This window comes from Psittacula echo (assembly GCF_963264785.1).
Source record: "Psittacula echo genome assembly, chromosome: 4".
NCBI lineage: Eukaryota > Metazoa > Chordata > Aves > Psittaciformes > Psittacidae > Psittacula > Psittacula echo.
The window spans coordinates 1,108,666-1,132,639 of NC_137738.1; the positions used below are offsets into that span (position 1 = coordinate 1,108,666).

General features: G+C 42.0%; 1 protein-coding gene across 5 annotated transcripts in view; it reads right to left on the reverse strand.

Moving 5' to 3' along the window:
• UBR2 (ubiquitin protein ligase E3 component n-recognin 2) overlaps nt 1-22,187 on the reverse strand; it is a 56,457-nt gene extending 34,270 nt beyond the window's left edge. For 2 of the 5 annotated variants that reach the window (XR_013956555.1, XM_080614938.1), the window contains exons 1-11: nt 22,059-22,187; nt 16,873-17,132; nt 13,686-13,764; nt 12,065-12,178; nt 10,085-10,212; nt 8,957-9,095; nt 7,372-7,434; nt 6,437-6,557; nt 3,538-3,645; nt 1,533-1,621; nt 592-690 (exon numbers count right to left, since the gene is read on the reverse strand). Coding sequence is in view for 4 of the 5 variants with exons in the window: in XM_080614938.1 (XP_080471064.1) it covers nt 592-690; nt 1,533-1,621; nt 3,538-3,645; nt 6,437-6,557; nt 7,372-7,434; nt 8,957-9,095; nt 10,085-10,212; nt 12,065-12,178; nt 13,686-13,764; nt 16,873-17,132; nt 22,059-22,136 (1,278 nt within the window). In the remaining variant the exon portion in view is untranslated. Of the gene's footprint in view, nt 1-591; nt 691-764; nt 864-1,532; nt 1,622-3,537; nt 3,646-6,436; nt 6,558-7,371; nt 7,435-8,956; nt 9,096-10,084; nt 10,213-12,064; nt 12,179-13,685; nt 13,765-16,161; nt 16,821-16,872; nt 17,133-22,058 lie in introns of those variants that run through there. The other 3 variants (XM_080614939.1, XM_080614940.1, XM_080614941.1) reach the window with 3 other exon arrangements.
• Nucleotides 22,188-23,974: the final 1,787 nt, after the last annotated feature.

Here is a 23,974-nt window from a genome sequence, read left to right on the forward strand (position 1 = left end):
TACCTTCCTAGAAAAAGGTAAAAGAAAAACATAAAACCCCAAACTACCCAGCCCACTCTGGGAACTCAGACTTTGCCATGTTGAACACTTCACCCTCTAAACCATAGTAATGTATACAAACAGTCTGAGTGCTGGGCAGCAGTAGTGCCTTTTGTCTCATAGAGGTTTGAGCTGGAAAGACACTTAAGCTCATCCAGTTCCAAACCTCTGCCACAGGCAGGGACACCTTTCACTAGAGCAGGCTGCTCCAAGCCCCTGTGTCCAACCTGGCCTTGAACACTGCCAGGGATGGGGCAGCCACAGCTTCTCTGGGCACCCTGTGCCAGCGCCTCAGCACCCTCACAGGGAAGAGTTTCTGCCTTAGATCTAACCTGAACTTGCCCTGTTTCACTTTGAACCCATCACCCCTTGTCCTATTGTTACAGTCCCTAATGAGGAGTCCCTCTACAGCATTCAATTATTATTATCCAATTATTATTCCACATATTATTACTTCCAAAGTAACGTTACAGAAATCTGCAGTCTTGATTCAAGAACCTTGAGTGGCTTTCAACAAAGAAAGATTTCCTTTTTTGGTCTTTTAGTACTTACAAGAGAAGGCACTGTGAATATCTGTATCGAGAGGTCAGCAATTGAGAACTCTCTGTCGTGGTCATCTTTCATAAAATCACTCTGCAATCGCTCATAGTTCTATTAAGAAGGAGGCAAAAAAAGGCAAGGAGTGCCAACTATCAGTTTTTAAAAGAAAGACAGGCACTACTCACCAGAGTAGGTACAGTGAAGAGTTGGACAGACAGAGCAGCCACCGATACTGCCCGTTCGTGATCATCCTCCATATAATCTCTCTGCAACTGCCGGTAATTCTAAACAACAAGGGGAAATTCACCTCTAATCCACACTGACCTGAGTTTTGAATTTAAATGTCTGCTCTGGGAAACTTTAATGCCATGATAAAGGGAAGAGAAGCTCTTAGGGATTATTATATATGTACTTTGTACAAAGAACACGACAACTTAATCTGCTCACATGTGAGACCTGCTCACTTTCATTTTCACAATAAACTCTAATGCTGTATTTTCTACTCAAAAAGTGATTCATCTTCAGCAGAGTGAGCAGAAATCTGCAGTGCTGATTTAAAGCATTTCAAATACTCATTGCTGCAAAAATACTGATCGGCATAACTGAGTTTCAGCACTACTTCTGAGTAGTGCTCTAACAGCTTACACAATGAGAAGCGATTAGCTCTTAAGAAGCAATGGCCTGCATAGTTGATGGTGAAGACTAAAACATCTGAACTGCTTTAGTTCTGGAGAGCCTGGAAAGGCCATTTTCTTCCCAGGAGATGAGATGCCATTATAACTAAAGTTTTGAAGACAGAAATCAGGTAGTCAGCATTACATTTCAACTTTTCGTTTCAAAATAAAGGGAAAAAAGTTTGGATAACAATTCATTTGAAGCACTGGATGCTAACTAAACTCTCTTCACTACACAGCTTAAGCATTTTATGGGCTCTTTTTGAGAAAGATACTTACTCTTGCAAAGCGGATAGCAAAAAGTTTCTTGTATTTCAAATCCATAAGCAGGCTGCTCATGAACAACTGATGATACACATTTCTTGCTCCTGTCAAGAAAAATGAATGAAATATTGCACGTCACTATTTTCTGTCAACACGGAAACATTCAGAAAAGCAAAGATTTTAAAGCATGAAGTAAGAAAAATCTTACAGGATGAGGTGTGCTTTTTAGAGCAGAAACTGCTTTGATTAAGTTGGTAGCAAAGGATGAAGAAGAATACACGTAACAAAATTCATCAAGCAACGTTCTTTATTATACCGGCCTAAGAGAACACTGAGCTGTTGAAGGGGAACATAAACCTTCAAATATAAGGCAAGTCAGGCAAACGAGAACAGAACTCTATTCATAAGGATAAACAGAAGATTTGGATGGCCCGAGGTAAGAAAGGAGCATGTTATTATAAGATGTCCTGGGAACTGCAATAACTTTTGGTAGCTGTGAACAACGTGCAAAAGAATCAGCTTAAATAGCTCTGAATTTCTAGTCTGTCTGAGCAGCATCAATACAAATGGGAACTGCCTTATGTTGCTTCGAAACACGTGCACACATGTACCATTTCTTTCTGTAGGTCACTTTTAAGTCAAAAGCCATTACACTATTTCCTTAATGCAGAGTAACTAGGAATAACATGAAAAAGTAGAGAAATACAGATTTTGAAATAGAAATGCAAATTACTCCTTGCTTATGTAAAAAGACATTATCCTAACAAAACCTTTATTAAAACCATTGTAATGTAAATGTTCACAGAGCAGTACCTCTCATACCACCAAATTTGTGGTCAAAAACCCCTAATTAACCCCCCAAAAACCTGAGTGCCAGAAATTCATTCACCCAAGACAGAAGTCCACTTTCCACTTTACTTCTTTTCTTGCTGCCCCAAGAAGTTCCCAAGACAGACCACAAAGAGATGTTACTACTCTGTAGGAGGGTATCTGTACCTCAGAACTAAAGAACAAAAGATACTGGAGGGAGGGTACCAATCTTCAAACTACTGGATTCATGTTTAAATAAGGAAAAGACTTGTACATTGCACCATTCTTTGCCTTCTCTTTGTGCTTCTCTTTCTTGCACCTAGCCTTACATGCCCTTTCAGGATACCAAAGCAGACCCAAAATCCATGAGAGAAATGAAATCAACTACCTCCTCCACTTCCTCTACATCACAACTTCCTAGCCGGTACCATTGGATTGCCACTTTTGAATTTTTAAGGGCTCTAAAATAAGAGAACAGAAATATTTTGCACTGAAATGTTCTCAGAACACTTAAGAATCCCTCATGAACACAAATCCAAGTCAAAGCAGAAAACTTCTGCCCTGTGCCTTAAAGAGAGGCATTTTGGTTAATATGATAGAGATGCTGAGTTCCTATAAAGCAGGGAAATCCGAATCCTGGAATCATAGAACGGTTTGGGTTGGAAATGACCTTAAGATCACCCAGTTCCAACCCCCTGCCTTGGGCAGGGACACCACTCTACTGTTTACTCATTTTCCTTTAATGATCACTGTCCTCTGTGTATTTCTTCCCCAAAGGGTGCTCAGGCATTGGAACAGGCTGCCCAGGGCAGTGCTGGAGACATCGTCCCTGCAAGTGTTCACACACCATATAGATGAGGCCCTCAGTGCCATGGGTTAGTGGTGGCCTTAGCAGCGCTGGGGAACGGTTGGACTGGATGAGCTTAAAGGGCTTTTCCAGCTTGGTTGATTCTAGGATTCTAAGTTAGGCTTAATTTCAGTCTCCTTTGAATAATGAGATTTAACACCAACCACAGCTACAAATGGTCTCCCCATGTTCTCGTCTTTGATATATTTGTAGTGCATCATGAAGGGACAGATTATAACAAGTCAGGCAATTCTGCCCATAGTACTCGACAGTAAAAATGATCAGATATTAGCAGCTACAGTAAAGGGAAAACTTTTATGCATAGCATTCTTTAGTATTTTCCAGAGGCTTGTGAAAACTCACCTTTCCACAGTTTAGAATCATACAGCATCAGCTTATCCACAAGAGAAGAATTTTCACCATCTGGCCCCTCTTGTAAACCAACCTGACACAGTATTCGACGAAGGCCATCTTTAATGAAGAGAAATGATGTAAGTTACTTAGAGTTACACACAAACTTGTGCATTTCGACGTCCTGCAATCTTCATAAGACAGTAGATGCCATAGAACACTCTTTTCCTCGTCAACTCAGTAGCACTGCTCAGATTTTGCCAGGAGAAACACACATATTTTATACCTTGCAGGTTTCACACTAACCTCATGGAACATTTGGAACCTTGTGAAAATTGTCAACCATTTGTTTCAAAGTTAGCAAATAAGAACGTGCTTTCTTCAAAGTGCTCTTGCTTACTGATAGAAAAATTATACAACAGGCTTATTTTCTAAGGTATTTTTCCTGTTGAGAGTCCTACCAAAAGGAAAACAGAATTCATACATGAAATGACTTGTACACTCATGAGGTTTTTAGTTTCTACTTACTAGCTGCTATTATTTTAAAGCTCTTTTCTTCTAGTGGAAAGCAGTAATAATTGTTATTATATGACCATGCAAATAATTATATGCTTGCACGGAAGCCCGCCTCTGCAACAGAACTCAACACAGACATGTTCAGAGCAGTGTTCAACCTCGCTTTGTGCTGTAGGGGATACATATTCACTGACACAGCTCCATGACTTACATGCATCAGCCCTTATTTCTGCTCCCTCTTGAACCACTTCAGCTTCTCAGGTTGAACGTGGCTTAGTGCCATGTGTACCTTACAATGTGCAGCTCTAGACAGTCTGTAAAATCCTACAGCAGTTTGGGGGTTATTTCTGCCTTGCAGAGTTCAATTCCAACTACTGTCATGAAGGGTAACAAATCAATGGAAACTACTTTATTGCACAACAGATACTTAATACTGAAGAACTGACACTTGCTAGAATGAACATAGTAGTCAAGCTTGTGACAAAGTTCCATAGTAAGGTTTTTCACTTTACTCGCAGACAAGAGTTTGATGCTCATTTCATTACAATCATTCAACCTAAACTTGTGGCACAGCAGAAGACGCCTCCACCTGCTAATGCCATCTGGTCAAGCAGTGTAATTCTGTCACCCTATCTTGCCGATCACAGAACCCCAGAACCATCAGTGCTGGAAGGGCCACCTTCATTCATGGAGATCATTCAGTCTAAGCCCTGCCAAGGCAGGGCAACCCAGAGCAGGGCACACAGGAACGTGTCCAAGTGGGTCTGAGATGGCTCCAGAGAGGGAGATTCCACAACTCCCCTGGGCAGCCTGTGCCAGGGCTCCGCCACCCTCATGCAAAGAAGTTCTTCCCCATGTTGAGCTGGCACTTGTTGTGGTTCAGTTTATGGCCATTGCTCCTCGTCCTGTCACTGGGCACCACTGGAAAGAGTCTGGCACTGTACTTCTGGCACCTCTTTTGAGATACTGACCTACATTGATGGGATCCCCTCTCAGGCTGCTCTTCTCTGCACTAACCAGGCCCAGCTCCTGCAATCTCTGCTCATAAGAGCCCTGAGCATCCCTGTGGCCTCCTCTGGATCCTCTTCAGCAGCTCCTTGTCTGTCTTGTACTGAGGAACCCAGAACTAGACACAAATGTAGCCTCACCACGGTCAGCAGAGTGGGAGAATCACCTCCCTCAACCTGTGGCCTTCTCCTGATACACGCTATGATACTATTGGCCATGCCGGCTACAAGGGCACACCAAACGGTAACCGAATCTAGATGTTTGTTAAAAAGCTAAGGGAAACCAACTTTTGTAAGGATGCATGTCACAAAACCAGGCTCCAGAGCACACTGCAAGTCTGCATCACAAGGCGTGAGGCAGTTCAAGTAGCTGAGCACACAGGTCACAGACAAAACGTATGCATACTGCTTACCATCAAACCTTAGTTTTGTCCTTCTGAATCATAAAGGACACTACATTTAATGAAGTGAACTCTGCAGAATTTCAGAAACACCACACACACAAATCAAAGCATATATTCAATGCTTTCACCTGTACTTTGATACTCCATTAACATATTCAACTTACTTTCTTACAGCTGTAATTAAGTGCTGAAAATTAGTGACTTCGGCATGTGACACAAATGACATGGCACAAATCTAGGCTTAAGGAATATGAAAAAGACAGTGCCTGCCTACACATTACACTGAAAGGAAAAATTACCTTAGAAATTAAATATCTTTATGTCACTCCTTTCTATGAATACCTATTATCTGCCAGCAATGCCGGCAAATAGTTGAACAAGCTGCAACCATAACTCTTCAGAAGTTTGATTTACGTATCTTTAAAAATAAACTTAAACCAAAATAAACTACTTATCTTTCAAAAAGATGACATGATACAGATATCCTATGCCTGGAATCCTGGCTAGTTTTTCAATTATCAGTCCAATACAACATATAATCTCTGAAGAAACCTATATAGAGCATATATGCAATATTACAGCTGAGCATGCTTTCCTGATAGTTCTTGTTAACATGTACATGTGTATTACTTCTGAATAGTTCTGGTTTATCTGATCAGGTTGTTTTCAGCTTACTGCATCCATTTTGAAAGAACCAGGGACTGAAAAAAATAGCTCGTTAGCATCCAGCATTTGACAGTGATTCTCAGTTCCTGCTCAACAGCAGCCAAACATAAAACAGTACCCGAGAAATCAAAGACTGGTAGCACTTTCATACAGAAGTTAGAACTCAGAGCAGCACTCCATTAAGAGAAAACAGAATGAAGTCTGACAAGTTATTAATAGCTTTGCCTTATATATTACACATCTGAAAGAAGTAGATAAAACTGCTTTAGGAATCCAGCTTGCCTCACAAACTTCTCAAGCAAGTTCAAGTTTGCCCACCTGAATATCCAATAACACTGCCAAGCCACGTTAGGAGCTTCAGACCAAAGCTCTGATGGGCAACAATAGATGAATGCATAACTTGTACTTTCAATGGCTTTGTCTGACGACTGGTATTTCTCTTAAAAAGAAAAGGAAAAAGGATGTAATGCATATTTAAATGAGGACTAGTTTCTGCACAGAAACACAGCACTCCTATGATTAATTTTAACGTTTTAATATCAATACATATTCTAATTACTAACACCTACATAGGGAAGCAACAAAACCAAGAAAGTCCAAACTTTGTTTAACCTATTAATATTTCAAAGACCTATGTTCTTTGCATAGGTGGCAAGTTAAAAACATTGTACAACTTAATCTTTACATATATGTTAATGTTGTCAAAAGAAGTTTAAGGCCAGTAACTAGTTGCAGTACTTGTTTTTCAGCAGTAGTATACATAAAGCATTTCTATTTCATGGGATTAAGTACTGCACTGAAGCAGTTCAAGAAAAATTAAGTAGAAAATATTATTCCCATGTTCTTTCATGGAAGAACATTGTAATATACAGATAGTATGCATACATACACACACGTATAAATACACACAAAATGAAAGGGTATTTGTAGGTATTAGATTCAATCAGTAGCAATTTCCATTAACTGTGAAAAGACACAAATAACTTCATGCTATAGGAGTAAAACTAGAAGTGTTTAACTTCACTGATCTGAACTGACATGCAGTTCTGAAAGATGACATTTGAAGTTCCTGATCACACTCCATTTACTGATGGGTAAAGTTGCCTAGGAACTTCTTTTTAGGAAATTATTTTGGTTGCAAGGTAGACCAGAGTAGACAAATAAATAAAACCAGAGCCTCAACCTGCATTTTCATACCTCTACTATGTGTATGGAGGCAAAGATGAAGCAAACAAGTAAACATTTTTACTTACCACTATGACTGATTTTGCTTGATCGCAGTACTGAAAGTCTCCGTACCGAACAGACCGACGTCCCTTGAAATGTGTAAAGGAGTAACATTACCACCAGATTCTGAACAAGAAGTTCAAATGCTGTTTTACATGAGTATAAAAGATACAGTAATAGTTTCAGATGCACGTTAACCACTCTTTCTTTCATTTTCTGTGTGTACTAAGATGCAATCATCACACATTTCAAATACTGAAAACTTATCCTTAGTACTAATGCATCAATCATTACTTTGGGCAGAATTTAAAGTTATTTCAGACATTTCAAAGCTTTTAAAAAACAGATATTAAAGCTAACTGGTCTTCCAAACATACAAATAAAGCACTTGATTTATTTCCAAACTGGAAGGATTCCCATCTTTCTATACTGTTAACACATACATTAAAATAGCTGACTGGATTTATAATGTATTACAGACAGAATAGCTTACTGAGATTTTAGATCTGGTCTGATGCCAAATCATTGTTTGAGGCATAACCTTCTCATTTCTTTTAGATACATACACACATACACGAGTATATACGGATTCATATTTAGGATGAGGGCAGAGATCACCAGTAGGGAAAAAACTACAAAGTGCATCCTACAATCCACGGCATGCGCTCAAGTCAGCACATCCTCAGAGATCAATAGCGAATCTTTTGGTTACCGATAGCACAGAGTAGTGGTAATACAAAACCAAAGTCCAGTGCAGTGTTAAGTAATATAAAGTGGTTGTATTTCCTTTCCCACTGACCTCCTTGAGTCAACAACCCAAAATGACAATTCTTGGCGTTTTGGAAGAGCCTTCCCCCCCAAAAAGGCACAAGCAAACAAAACAATATGGAAACCAATATAAAAAGGCCACTCATTTTCACAGCAGCTGCTTAGAGGCCTATGGCACAAATAACAAGATGCAGTTGTACCCAGAAATTGTCCCTTTCTTGGAAAAGGCACACTAGCCACAATGCAAACACAGCTGACACCAACATACTAGTTAAAATGATATTCAGCATGTAGTGATTCTGAACTCATTGTTCTTCCTAAACACTGTATGAAATGCGTTATCTCTTCCTGCCACTCTCATCTGACAATGATGAAAAAGAAAATTAAATTAAAACCAAAACAAACACAAATATTTCCATAAGCCCTGGAGCAAAAGCAGTCAATTTAGGATTTTACCCCTCACAGTTGACTGGTGTTACTCCAAGAAGCATTTCCAACACTCAGGAGCACCTACAGGGCCTCTTTCAATGTCAGCTCCCTGGTGTACAGTAAGGGATGAGCTAAATCTGCTACTTGTCCTTTACACAGCAGCAAGATACACGCTGCTATCTACCCTCCCAATGCTTACTGGCATACGGTTACACTCAGTAACACTGAGATATACTCAGTATTAGGTCTGGTTTGGATTAGCCAATGAGTTAATAAGGTATTTCAGGGTGACCTGCCACACAGGGCTCAAGCACATTAACCACATTTTGGGAAAACAAACTAAAGTAAATGCAGTCATATCAAATAAACATTAGGGTAAGTGTAATCACAAGTTCTAGCAAAACATTTACTTACATCTCTATCTACTGTTGTTGCAAAACCAATAGCTTCCTTCTGCGTGCAGTTGACAGCCTTCTGAAGAGTATAAATAACTTGTTCATAGGTATGGACTTCATCATTAAACAGCATGCAGTAGTAAGTGTCACTCTTCTCACTTCAAAGCAAGGATTGAATTTACATAATTCAAAGTAATGAAATTTTAAATATCAATTTCTAGGTTAACCAAGTTTTCTAACATGCAGACAACCCAAAAGCCTGACCCTCCTTTGCTGTACTGGAACATATCTCAATCTGACCACCCCTAACTTCTACAGGAATGTGCATCTTTCCTGCAGAATTAAGTCCCAAATGAGTGAAATCTTAAGACAACACGTAAGTCTGAGTATTATTTGCCAACATTTGTTTATTATGACTTGACAGTTTCCTACTAAGAAGAACACTTTACCTTCCAGTGCAGCTGTGCTCAATGCATTCCCCATAGCTTCTGAGAGACTTCACTCATCGTGGCATTATTTTACCTCACCTGGTTCCCTCATATGGCATAAAGGTACTTAGTAGACAACAAAACCTTGGCAAGCTCTTAAAAAGCCCGAATTCCACAATTCTCAAAGACAAAACTTACTAAGCTTACACAGATTCAGGGCAATCTTTTGATTCCCATCCTTTAGTTACACAGCATTTTTACTTGCACAACACCAAGATACTAACAAATGACTCCATGATAACTGTGATGCTACAATCCACTTAAACAGTCTGAATGCTTCAGAATTTGTAAGTGGATCACCGAAAGTACAAAATCCTTTTTCCATCAGAATTTCTGTAACTTGGATCATAAAAAATTAACCTGCCGCTTCTTTTACAGTGTTGCATTTTGCTAGTACTTGCTTTTCAATGTTAAGAAAACAAAGGTATCACAAAGATATTGGCTCATCATCAGTATGGAGAGAAATAAGCTGTATAATCACATGAACAAAAAATATGAGAAAACAAATCTATTATAATTAGTCTGCAAAATATACCTGAAAATTTAGGAAAGGCAGAAAAAGTACTTAAAAATCAAAATCTGCATTTGCTATTGTAAATTATTTGCTATTGTAAATATATGCAAACCTTTAAGAGGCAGAAGACAAGGACTATACTTACATCATTTCTAGGCCAGGCAATTCATTTTCCTTTTCCCATGTTAATATGTCTACTGCATATTTAAATGTGATGGCAAAAATATTATAAGCTCTTGCTACCATATCTTCTGGTAAGTGCACAAGAGGGTCCTGGAAAATAAATAAAAAGAGCAATTGGGAACTTAAATGAAATTCAGAACAGAAATTGTCACATTTGCACCTCTCTGCCAAAGATGATGCAAGCGTCTTTAACTACTTTCTCTAAATGACTTCACATTTGAAAGGAATAAAGTCAAGAATCATCCAGTTTCCTTCTTCCAGTTCTTCACTGACAACCGCCAAAGCAGTAATCCAGCATTCAATACCTAAATGTTAACTGGTCTCTAATCACTCAAATTTCCACTCACTTCTCCATTTTCACTGTCTTTGTTCCTACCTTCTAAGATAGTTCTGAAGATCTTCTAAGCTCAGCTGTAATAAAATCTGCTTTTTCCACAATGTCTTCAAAACTGAATTTGAAATCATTGTATACTTTGTCCCGCTTACCAATATTAGTAAACTGCTGAATACAGCCATATATATTACATATATAGGTATTGCCTTGTTTTATATGCATGCATTCAGAGGCAAGAAGTCATATCTATCCAAGTTTCTACAACATCCAGCACACTGGGATCACGACAGATGCTGCACATCTCTAACGTGCTGTGCTATATAAACAGTAGAATGCCTAAATATATCTATGCATTCCATAATCATAGAACGGTTTGGGTTGGGATAATAATCTCCCCGTGTCCCAGTCTCGTTTACAATGAATTGTTCCCCTTTTGTATGCGGACTATGCACTCACTTGTCTTCGTTCTGCACTCTCCAGGGTGCTCTCCATTTGACATCAGCAGCAGCCACTACACATTCATCCTCCTCTCTCTGCCAGAGCAGAATTGCTGCTGCTGCAGGTGGGGGAACTGAAGTGAGGAGGGGAAGGAAGAAAAGTGCTGCCTCAGTCTGCAAAGTCTACTTTTTGGAGCAGCAAATGAGAACCACTGCCAACTCTCAATCAGGTAGAGTACAGGTACCACTGCCATTTCCTTCGAATCCATTTCAAGGGATTTGTGTGTGAACTAAAAATATTTAAAAGTCTCCTCTGAAACAATTATTCTTCTACTAGTTCAAATGTTTGATGTTCAGAGCAACTAGTCCCTGTTCTACAAAGCTAGAAAGGGAACACTGCAAGCCCTGCAGGTCACCTGGCATATACTGGGTCACTGACTCAATTCCTCATTTGATATTTTGAAGTATGTGTAACTGCTAGCCAATTAAAATATTTCACGGTAGCCCAGTTCCTGGTTTATGATTACCTAGTACCTCATTTTGTGTTTCACCACAGCTTCTGTTGTATAAAAATGGTCGCAACAATCTATTCAGAACGTAAGTCCGCATTTTCTCCAGGAGGCCCTTGACAGTCAGCAGTTCACCTGTACTAGCACTGTTGTCTATTTACCTTCTCCACCACCAAACAAGCTTTTATAGATCTCTATCTTATATCTCCATTATGGCTTTGCTTTAGCAGCAAGTTGCTTTGATTTTAAAAACCTGTGCACTTTGCTTTGGTAAGAATCAAAACACATATAGCACAGACAGCTTAACTTGGCTTCTTCATGCACATGATCACACGTGGATGTTTTTTATCACATGGCAGACTCCCTTCACCTTTCAGAATAGGACAAAAGAAAAAAGCAGCAGAACTAAAGCTGCAGAGGCAACCCAGAACATACAAAATGAAGCCTTTAAGTAGAAAAGGTAATTCTAAATAACTCTTTAAGTTAGACACTAGTTTTGTCTAACTAACACAGTGAGATTTAAATACTACTACTAAATTTCCTCCCACCTCTCATGCATGGTATACAAGACTGAAAACAACTTCATATGAATGATTTATATGTACACATAAATATATACACACAGTTGATGTTTTGAAACACAATGCCTCAAATGTTATTACCTCTTCTTCTGCAGTCTCTGAAGTGTTAGTTTCATGCTTTTGACAGTAAGGACCTTCTTTCCAAGCTTCTGTATCACCACAGTCACAGAAACCTCCTCCACCTGATGTTGTCATCTACAATTATTTTAAAACAAAGCAGTTCATGTGAATATGCATATACATACACGCACATTAAGACATGAGTAGTCATAGCTAAACTACAAAAGCATGACAAAGCTTTAGCCAGTACCCTATTAAAGTAGCACAGTGAAAATATGTCTGCTTCTATGGTGGCTGAAAGCTATTCTACTTCATCAGTTTGCTTATGCCAAAAGAAAAGCAAAGAAACCCCACAAACATCAAACAAAATCACCCAAACTTCCAACCCCTCCATCCTGCCCCACCTGAGGGCTGTGGGGTTCTCCTGGATGTCAGGGGTTTTGACTCTATGACTTGCAATGCCATCTGTACTATTCCAGATTCTCAGCTGTAATCTGAACAAAGCTGAATTGTTTCATATAGCACTATTACACGGCAAGCAAAAGATGTGCTGCTTTTAGTGAAAGGAGTTCACAGACAAAACTTACACTGTTCACATAAATCTTAGCAAGCACAGAAAAAAGTATCTGAAAACTGTAATGATATATTGACACTGTTTTAGTACCATTCATTTTAAGGCTAAGACCACCTCAAATTAACAAGTGCAATAATACCTTTTTGAACCACAATTATTAACTGATTTATAGAAGAATTCCACTTACACCTACTTTTGGCATACAGGTACATTCTGTATATACAGGTACACCCTACAGATGGACATCAGAAAGAACATTTGCTTGCACTTCTGGATGTCACCTGAACTTGCTAATTCACTATGCTTGCCAACTGAAAACCTACATCCAAGAAGCACGCTGATATCAGCAAACTGAGCTGGCTTTCTTGTTTGGGGTCTTGGGTTTTGTTTTTGTTTTGGGTTTTTGTTTGGTGTTTTGTTTTTTCCTCAATCCTAAAGCTCAGTGTAAGCATGCAGTGATCAGACTGACATTAACAGCAGTACAGTATTGTCAGAAACTGATCTACAGAAAGTCTGCACTGTGAGTTTTCACTCAGCTTCTCAGTTTAAAAACACACCAAGGCCTTCTTGGGTATTCTTTGCAGGGTTTCTTTTAACTCATCCCTACTACTAAAATAAACAGCATCTACAGTTTTAGTTTTCGATTTTATGTTCAAAAACGCTGCTATTGTACAGATTTTGATAACAATTCAGACATTTAAAAAAACTAGTTTTAGGTAAAAGAGGGTTCTTACTTAAAGTTTTTCAATTTCTTTAAAGACAGTCAAACATCACAGTGAAATCAAGTCAAAAACCAGCTCTAATGCTGTATCCAATTCACATCGTAAAGATAACACACATTTGTAAGCTTAACTGGTGTGCATAAAATATAATTGCTCGATACTTTCAAGTGTTAACTTTCAGAACTTACGCTCGGATCAAAACACTCAAGTTCTTGAAAGATTATTGCAGACAGAGTTCCAAACTTTGTGTCCATCCAACATTTTGGAATTCTACATTATTAACCAAGGAGTTTCATACACATGCAAAATCAATGACTACAACATGTATTCCAGCAGTATTACTAACCCTGTATCGGTGCTCTCTGTGAATACTTCCAAGAAAGCACTCCATGCATAGCACACAAGTTGGGTCAACTGCACAGTCCCTGAAAACACCAACAAAGGAAAAACAACAAAAAGGCAGTGTTAAACTAAAGAGTTTGCTTCTAATTACACTTTTTACAACAGGTAATTTTCAAATATCACCAATGAACCACCCAACTAAAGTACAGATTATCCTGAAAGAGGGAAGGAAAGAAGGGAGAAACAAATGAAGAATAAAATCATCTGTTCTCATAAAAGAAGAGGCTTTACAATATTGTTTGAGCAGCATGTATATTTGGGCAATATAGCCATTGACTTCAACAGATGAGACCAGTATACAAGCAAGTAAACAGATAAATTCCAGAACATGGTACAAACCCACTCAAGCTTTCTCAAGTACAGAGTACAAGCACTACCAACCTCCAGCAACTGGAGAAGACATTTTTTGCACTGAACACTGGAAAGAAACATAGCACACAACAGATTACATCAATCCTCTGCTTCTAAGTTTAGCCCTACAAGCTCACTGAAGAGGTCCAAGAATGCAACTTCCTGAACCAAGAGACCACAAACCATAATTAAGGTCCTGTCTACAAGCATCGCTATATTAGATAGAAGACATATTTCTAGCAAAAGGGGGTAAACGAATGAACGAGAGAATTATGCATTATATTTAACTGTCTCCCTGAGGAACACTGAAAACACGTGAATGTGTGTAACACAACCAACTTAAAGCACCTCAAGATTAAGGGAGTCAGGTTTAGCAATGGGAAAATAACTACCAAGAGAATGAATGTCTTATGATGGCTATTATTAGAACAAGAATTCAGGGAAGCAACTTATTTTGTTTAAAAGAAAACACCAGAGCTCCTAGGAAATGTTATTATCAAGAATTCTCTTCATTTCATTTCATCAAATAAATTAAACCAGGTTAATCACTGAAAGATAACTAGGCATCCAGGACTTACTCTGCATAAAGTACCATTTTCACATTTGTTTTCTTTAGAGGAGCCACTGAAGGTGAAAATGTCAAAGTCAAATGATATGAAGCTCTTCTGACTTAGATTAATTTGTGTTTCATAGTAATTCTTAAATTAAAAAATAAACTTATTGCAACAATATACCTACAAAACTGGGTAGATCAGTTCTACAATATTGATTACTGATTCTTCAGAGCCCTAAACCTGTGGCAGTACACTTACAAACTCAGGACCATTTGCCAAGGATGCTTATACTTAAAAGCAGATCTGTAAGCTTCCCAACTGGACAGAAAAGCCACTGCTGCTACTGGATCTCATGGACTCAGAAAATCATTTTTCTTCCGTATCCCACAAAAGTTTAAATGAAACTCTCACTCTCCTTCATTGCCAGCTATAAATCAAACTGTTAACGCACAACAGGAAATACAGTTTTACATCTAAGTTCTCTACTTATTCTAAAGAAGGTGAAACCCTACCTTGATAGGAGCAACAGCAAAAGTATTTTGTAATGACTTTTGACCCTGACTTGAGCAGAAGATTGGATAAGATGGCCTACAAAGACATCCTTTCTAACCTGAATGACATTATGATTATATTGCTGTATTTAAATCTTTTTTCTACTCAAAGACCCTGAGTATGAATAGTACATTCGCTCATTCTCTAAATTCTACACCAACAGCTTGCACTATTCTGTTTTCAACATACCTGACAGTATTCCCAAGGATATCATTTATATATCGAGTTGTTTGTCTTGAAAAAGCAGGTGTTTAAAAGAAATTAACAGAACTCCCACAGTTTTTATTAGTACGTATGAAGAGAACTCATTCACTAACATATTACTTCTGGGCTGCAATCTGACTTAAATGAAAACGCTACTTCTGTTTTTTTAATTCTCTGGGACCAGATTTCATGAAAAGGTACTAAAGAAGCTCTGGAAATTCTTTTTATAGCCTCTTGAAAGTCTTTATCCTCCCTACCCTATTCTACTTGAAGAGGCACCTTACCAAGTAAACTATCTCAAGTCCACCCTGAATCAGAACTTCAGAGAGTAAGGCCAATAAGGTATCATGTTTCTAGAAGAGGAGGCTACTAGAGAGTAAAATTTGTCTAAGATCATTTCCATCCCCTAAATGAAGGGGATGAAAACCCAGGAAAACAAAACCTTGCAATGAAACAGACATAACCCTCCCTCTGCCAACCCACCAAGTGTTCAAGTGTCTGAGCGAGTGGTAGAAACCACACACAAAACAAGAAGAATCTGTGGCAGAGAGGGTACAAACTAAACTTGAACTACAGACAGTTCAGGAAGGAGAAGATAAGGTAATGAATATGCAGCTAGGAATACACTGGCTTAAAACTGAAGATTTTTTATTAACTATTTGGAATTGGTTAGTGGTTTCCTGTCTTCTTTCAAGTAAAATGGTATTTTTTAGAGACCTAAAGATAGAGGTAGGGATGGAACAAGAAACTGGTACTCACATTTTAGCATCCAATAGATTGGTTGAACAGGTCATGGAAAATGGTCAAAAATACAGGATCAACTCTGACAGCTGTTATTAAACACCTCAATAACATGCACACAAATCTGCCCACTTACTTCTGATTAATGAGCTTAAATCACACTGACAGCTAATCCCAACCACTTTCTTAATCTTATCTTAGAATCATAGAATGGTTTGGGTTGGAAAGGACCTTGAGATCATCATTCAGTTCCAACCCCCTGCCAAGGACAGGGACACCTTCCACTAGACCATGTCACCCAAGACTCTGTCCAGCCTGGTCTTAAACACTGCCAGGGATGGGGCAGCCACAGCTTCTCTGGGCACCCTGTGCCAGCGCCTCAGCACCCTCACAGGAAATAACTTCTGCCTTAGATCTAACCTGAACTTGCCCTCTTTCAGTTCGAACCCATCACCCCTTGTCCTATTGCTACAGTCCCTGATGAAGAGTCTTACATTTCTTTTGTACAGAAAACACTCAATATTTCGCTAACTCATATTTTTCCACTTACAGATCTGTAGTGCGTTCATTTGCTCCTGGTTCCAGCTGTTATGAAACACTGCAAGGTTACTTTGAACTACCTTTGGGATATGAACTTTTCATGAGGACAGTGTATTCTTATTGAAAAACATTCCCCAAAATTATAAATACTCCAAATTCTAAACACTTCACAATGCTCAACTGAACTACCTGCAAGAATACGTAGGCTCTCCCACTTTAAAAACACGGCCACAGAGATGGGAAGGTTTGTTCGCTTGCTCAAGCTTTGGAAAACCAAATGCAGGATCTTCACCACAGAGGTACCATTCCATTGGTCCCAGCAGAACGTGCTGTGCCAGCATGTCTTCCTTTTGTGGGGCAGGGTTAGGCCCCCTGCAGTAAATTTTTGGTACATAGTAGGCCAAATGCTGGTATACTTCTTTCTGAAGGTCATTTGCTTGCAGCCATTTCTTTCAAATGAAAAGGAATAAGAACACAAATTGTTCATTAATAAAAATACCAATCACAGTTCTAGCATCAAGATGACTTTTTAATTTCTAAATCAAACAAACTAAACTGACAATGCAAAGCTAGAAAGCCACGCTTCCTTCTAAGTGTGAAGTGTAGACAATCAGAAAGACATTAAGAAAGGAATCATTAGTTTCCCTGCCTGCACATTTCATCCTTTTGACACACAAAATCCTTTGCAAAACCACAAGATTTAAGAGACCAAATTGTTACAAATTTTCCTCTGGGATGCATGACCAGGAAAATGTCCAAGATTAGCAGTGACTGTTAGGATAAGGCCCAGACTATGCTGGTTGCATTTCTCTGGAGTGCAGACTGATGCTGCCAGCTGGGGACACAGGAGGAACAGAAGCCTGGAGTTGGCAAGGAACAGGCAAAGACAAAAAGTACAAGGAGAATGGCAAACAGCATTAGGTAACGGTCCCTCTCATTGAATTTCAACACATCACCTATGACAATTAGAGGGATTTGGTTTCTCCTATCACCAAAATAACTTATCTGAACCACTATTTCAAGTGTTATGTTAGACCCATGAATTCCTGGACTGGGTTTGTGTGGCCCCAAGTTTTGGTAGCTGGGGGGCTGCAGAGGTGGCTTCCCCTATGTCCAACAGAGCCAATGCAGCCGGCTACAAGACAGACCCACTACAGGCCATGGCTGAGCCCATCAGTGATGGTGGCAGGACCTATGGGATAACAGATTTAAGAAGGGAGAGTGAGAAAAAACACCTGAGCAATTGTGAAACAGCTCTGCAGACACCAGGGTCCATGAAGAAAGGGAAAAGGTGCTCCAAGCTCCAAAGCAGAGATTCCCTTGCAGCCTGTGGTGTAGCCTATGGGGAGGCAGCCGTGCCCCACAGCCCATGGAGGTTAATGAGGGAGCAGATTTCCACTTGCAGTCCATAGAGGACCCTACGCCAGGGTAGGGGGATACCCAAAGGAAGCTGAAATCCCATGGGAAGCCCACACTGGAGCAGGCTCTTGGCAGGACCTGTGGCCTGTAGACAGAGGAGCCCACAGTGGAGCAGGTTTGCTGCAGAAGCTGTGACCCCAAAGAGGACCCACACTGCAGCAGCCTGTTCCTGAAGGATGCACCTGTAGAAGGGACCCAGGCTGGAGCAGCCTGATCCTGAAGGATGCACTCCATGTAAGGCACCCAGGCTGGAGCAGTTGGAGAACTGTAGCCCATGGGAAGGACTCCTGTTGGAAGTCCATGCAGGACTGGTCTCCTGTGGAGGGACCCCACTCTGAAGCAGGGGAGGAGTGTGAGGAGTCCTCCCCTGGGGAGGAAGGAGCAGCAGAGACAACGGGTGATGAACTGAGCATAACCCCCATTCCCATCGCCTGTGGCACTCGGGGGGAGGAGGTGGGGGATTCGGGAGTGAAGTTCAGCCTGAGAAGAAGGGAAGAGTGGGGGGAAGGTGTTCAAAGACTTGGTTTATTTCTCATTATCCTGCTGTGGTTTGATTGGTAACGATTTAATGACCCCAAGTGGAGTCTGTTCTGCCTGTGCTGGTAACTGGTGAGTGTCTCTCCCTGTCCTTGTCTCAACCCATGAGCCTTTTGGTGTATTTGCTCTCCTCTGGCTGAGGAGAGCAGTGACAGAGCAGCTTTGGTGGGCACCTGGTGTCCAGCCAAGGTCAACCCAGCACAATTCTCTTAAACAATGAATTGTAAAAAACAATGTTGACAAAGATTTTTAAAAGCCAACAGACAAAGATCTGCAGCTGCCATAAGCCACTGAAAAACTCAGTGGTCTTGCCAGTTGTTGAGTTGTTTGGGATTTTTTCCCCTTGAATACACACAGAGAGTAAACCAACCCTCTAGGACAACATTTGTTTTATGTCTGCCTTATGGATTACAACTTTACAAAGGTTCAAACTGTAAATTAAGGCTGCAAGGCTTTTAAAATAAACAACTGGGAGCAAGCCCACAGTGCAAGTGTGCACTGATTAAACCCTGTGTTACATAAACAGCCTTAGTCTGCCATTTCTTATTGTAAATATAACAACCAGATACCCCCTGGCAACTTCAGACCAAGAATTTGGAATCAACCTAAAACTGTACATGGAAACCAAGAATTAATTATACCAAAACAAGTGGGTTTGGTAATCAAACGTTACAGCTTGATTTACTCTGAATTATTTATGACTTACTCTAAAGAAGTTATGATTGAGGCAATGGTTGTAGTAAGTTCCTTAGGATACAGCCAGAGGCAGCGCAGCACTTAGCCCTTGGGTTTTTTAACATATTGTTCACTTACTAATATTAATTTCATTATTGACCATTAATATTCATTTACTGGACTACGTTTTCTAAAGCAGAAATAGATACTAAAAAACCTAAACAACTTATTTGTAAGCACACCCCTTAGTAGACTAAGATGCTTTCTCCTCACTTCTCTTACCTTAAGTTTGAATCCTTAAAATCATAAGCAATCTACTAAATCTTTCCGTATTGATCAATTATTTTTATTCAGCCAGCTCCTTTCCAAGGAAGTCCACGGGAAAAGGTTGCCAAAAAGCCATATCCAGCAATCCAGAAGTTTACAGATAATCTCACCAGGATCCAGAGAACACCACACAAATGAATAAGGTTTTTCACAACTACTTTTTTTTCCCCCTAGTTCATTAATCTTTCCCTCTCACCATTTGTGCCAAGTGTCTCCTTCCACCAGGGACTGACCTAACCATAGTGAAACTTGGTCTCTTCTATGTTTTCCATTTAATAAGATCATTTTTAGATTATTTTCTAGGGCACATGTTATTACACCTGCATTTTTCTCAGGAAAAAGAAGTACTTTTAATGTCAGCTTTTTAATGCAGCAATACACTACTGATTTCTACCTAGAACATACACTGCGCACATTAGCTACCCTACAAGCTCAGACAAATACCTAGCCAGAGAAAATTCTTGTTCCTCAGGTAAACAGCTTTCCCATCCCCAAAACCTCTGGGAGTAGTTGCCTGAAAGTTAGGTGTGGCAACACTGAACGTCATCACACCTAAACCTCTTTTGGAGCCAGTTCTACACACATAACTGTGCATAAGGCTTTGAAAATCAGCTCTTGGCACAAGGAATACCAGAAGGAAGTACAGGCTACTAGGACAAGGAAACAGGAAGGTAAGACAAAGTACTGTTGTGCATGTAGAATTGCGTATGTCTGTTGTGCTGCCTAGGAGGCACTGGACTCCAGCAAAACTACTCAAAACGTGGCAATCTCTTCTTCAACAAAAGCATTTTGTATTCAGGCAAGTTTTCAATTGGTGTTTGTCTTATCTTCCAAACTGAAGTCACATGGAAGAAAAGCTAATGTTCCACTCTCCCCAAAGAGGGAAGTATATCCCTTGTCACTTCCTCCCCTCCCATTCTCCTGCAGCAATTTTTGACTGCCCTGGAAAAGCATTGGCCAAATGGTCCATCAGGGCTTCTATTAAATCCACATCTAAAATAAAGAGATGTTAGGAAAACAAAACATGTAATACAAATAAGCCAATTACAGCTTGCGCTAGTGATGACAGAGGATAAAAAGGAGAATGAAGTGACCAAATTTAAACTGGTGTTTGTACCTGTAGCTAATTCCTAAATGTGTTCCACTTTTGCACATTTGCCTTGGGTTTATCTATAGTGTGACCCAAAAATAATCTGCTACTCACAAAGACAAGATAGTCTGAGCTTAGTTTGGGCTACTTCATGAAGTGCTTCATGAACTATTTGGCTTGCTGATGAGGGGAAGGAAGACTAATCCTGGAGCTAAGCTAGCTAGGATATAGCTAAGGATGCACATTTGGCCATCTGATCACACCTCTGTCTGCACTGTAAGGATACCAGCATAATCTGAAATCTAACACAGCACAGAATCATAGCATGGCTAAGGTTGGAAGGGACCACTAGAGGCCATCCAGTCTAACACTACTTTGTATCTTCTTCTGGAAAGCACTCAATGTAATTCTCACTGAAATATAGGCAGGCAGTTCTTCGTGTTCTTAACCTACAGATATGCCCATGAGCAGTCCCAGCATTTTAATACATAAATCCAGGTCCTCAAATGCACAAGGGTCTAAGATCTGGCATCTGTGCCAGAAACAAAAGTTTCTGGGAAAACTTCACCCTTACTTCACTTTCAACTACTCTGGATAGAAGCGAGAGAAGTATATTAACACCACTAGATTACTTCAAGTATTACACTGATTTCACTATTTCCTCTACAAACGCCCCATTCCAATAGCCCTAAGCTTAACCAGTGCAAGCCTTTGTTAGAAGAGCATCTTGAAAACCCAAGAACAAGGAAGAACCCTACAAACTCAGCACTACAAAACCTTATTTGCGGGCAGACATCGACCTAAATAAACCGGGGAGAAGGAACCTTCTCACGTCGAGACACGACTGCAAGCGAAAAGGCAACAAACGAGGCAGGAGGAGCGAACTTGTCGGCTGCCTGGAGAAGGCAAAGCCACAGCAAACGAAGGAGTGAGGTCCTGAGCGGCGGCCCCGCTACCGCCGCGGCCGTCGTTACTCGCCAAGCCTCGGCAGGGCCACCCGCGCCTGGGCGGTTCGCTGGAAGCTACCACAACAACAGGAAAAGCCGGCTGTGCGCTCCGAAGGACCCCGCTGCTGCAACAGCGACGCCGGCGACAAGAGAGGGCCGAGGGCAACGAGAGGCGCCAGCGCCGCACTCGCACCCTGCCCGGCCAGCAGAACCCCCGAACCCTGCTCGGCCTCGCCACGGCCTAGCCCCGGCCACACGAACAGCCCCCGGCCCTCTGGGCCCCACCGCCGGCCCGGCAGGACGGTGCCGGCCCCGCGGCCCCCCGCTCCTTTCTCTCTCCGCTCCAAGCGCTTCTCGCCCCGGGCTGGGCCGCGGCTTACCACGGCGATCTCCTCGGCGGAGCACTCCAGCAGGCTCTTGTCAATGGCCTGCACCTCCGCTTCCAAGTCCGCCGCCATCTTTCTCCCCCCCGCGCCGCCGCCGCGGCAGGGACACCCGGAACCGGGCCCGGCCGCACAGCCAGGGAAACCCGCTTCCGCCCCGCCTCGGCCTGACGTCACGGCCCGCGGGGCGCGCTGGGAGCTGTAGTCTGGCCCGCGCACATTTACCTCAGTGGGCGAACAGGAGGCGGTGCCCATGCCCCTGGGCCGCGGTGCGGGACCCTGCGGAGCCGGGGAGGGCGGGCGGACGGACGGACGTGGTCCTTGGCCCCGCTCGTTTCCTCCAACGCTAAGCGATGCTCGTGTTGGAAGGCAAAGCCGGGTGTCCTCTCCCGAGGCTGAGGCCTGCTCGCCCTGTCAGTGCTGCCTGTGGGCGAGAGGGAAGCAAGGGCTTCGAGGAGGGACCCCCCCCCCCCCGCCACACACTGCCTGGATGAAAAGAAAACATGAAACCTGCTAAATTAGATGAATCATAGAATCCCAGACTGGTTTGGGTTGGAAGAGACCTTAAGATCACCCAGTTCCATCCCCCCGCCACGGGCAGCGACACCTTCCACTGGAGCAGCTTGCTCCAAGCCCCTGTGTCCAACCTGGCCTTGAACACTGCCAGGGATGGGGCAGCCACAGCTTCTCTGGGCCCCCTGTGCCAGCGCCTCAGCACCCTCACAGGGAAGAGCTTCTGCCTTAGATCTAACCTGAACTTGCCCTCTTTCAGTTTGAACCCATCACCCCTTGTCCTATCGCTGCAGTCCCTGATGAAGAGTCCCTCTCCAGCATCCTTGTAGCCCCCTTCAGACACTGGAAGCTGCTCTGAGGTCTCCCCGCAGCTTCTCTTCTCCAGGCTGAACAGCCCCAATGTTCTCAGCCTGGCTCCATATGGGAGGTGCTGCAGCCCCTGAGCATCCTCGTGGCCTCCTCTGGACTTGCTCCAACAGCTCCATTCCTTACGCTGAGCACACCAGCACTGCATGCAGTGCTGCAAGTGGGGTGTCAGCAGAGCAGAGGGGCAGGATCACCTCTCTTGACCTGCGTGTTCAACTTCAAATCTGGCAACTACAGCTTTAAGACAAACGTTATTACACTGCAGAAGCTGTAAATGCTGTCACCAAGCCGTCCCCTGCCCCCAGGGCCCCGCTCCACCCCACCTGAGCCCTGCAGCCCAGCCTTGCTCATTGCGGTGGAGCTTCAGGTCTGCGAGTTGGAAAAACAGTCACCCCTAACAGGGCAAACAACCGCCCTCCATAATTTGTTTCATTATGGTAAATACAGGCTCTGCTTCTGACGAGGTCTCTATGAAAACCTGTTGTACCACTGTTGTAGCCATGGGCTTGTCTGTGTGTCGGCGCCGCACCACTGTAATTGCAGCTGGGCCCAAAACCACGCGGCACTGGAGAAGCTGCTTGAGCCATGCCAAGGGCTTAACACCACGCTGTCCTCGGGGAATTGCTGTGTGGACCTAAGCATCGTGCACAAACTAAATGCCATTTCCACCTTGCACCTGCTGTCAGCCTTCACAGAGATGAGGACTTACCCTGCAGGAGTCTATCCCAGCAAATCCTATGAGGAAGTCTCTGCTCAGGCCAGTTTCCACTCCCAAATCTAGACAGTGCAGGGGAGGGGAATAAACAGGCAGGAAAGACAAACTGTAATTGCCTGCAGTGCTAGCCGAAAGTGGCCATAAATGTTCCTTTTGCCAAACAGTACTAACTTAGAATCACAGAATAGTTCGGATTGGAAAGGACCTTAAGATCATCCAGTCCCAATCCCCCTGCCATGGGCAGGGACACCTCACATTAAACCATGCCACCCAAGGCTTTGTCCAACCTGGCCTTGAACACTGCCAGGGATGGAGCATT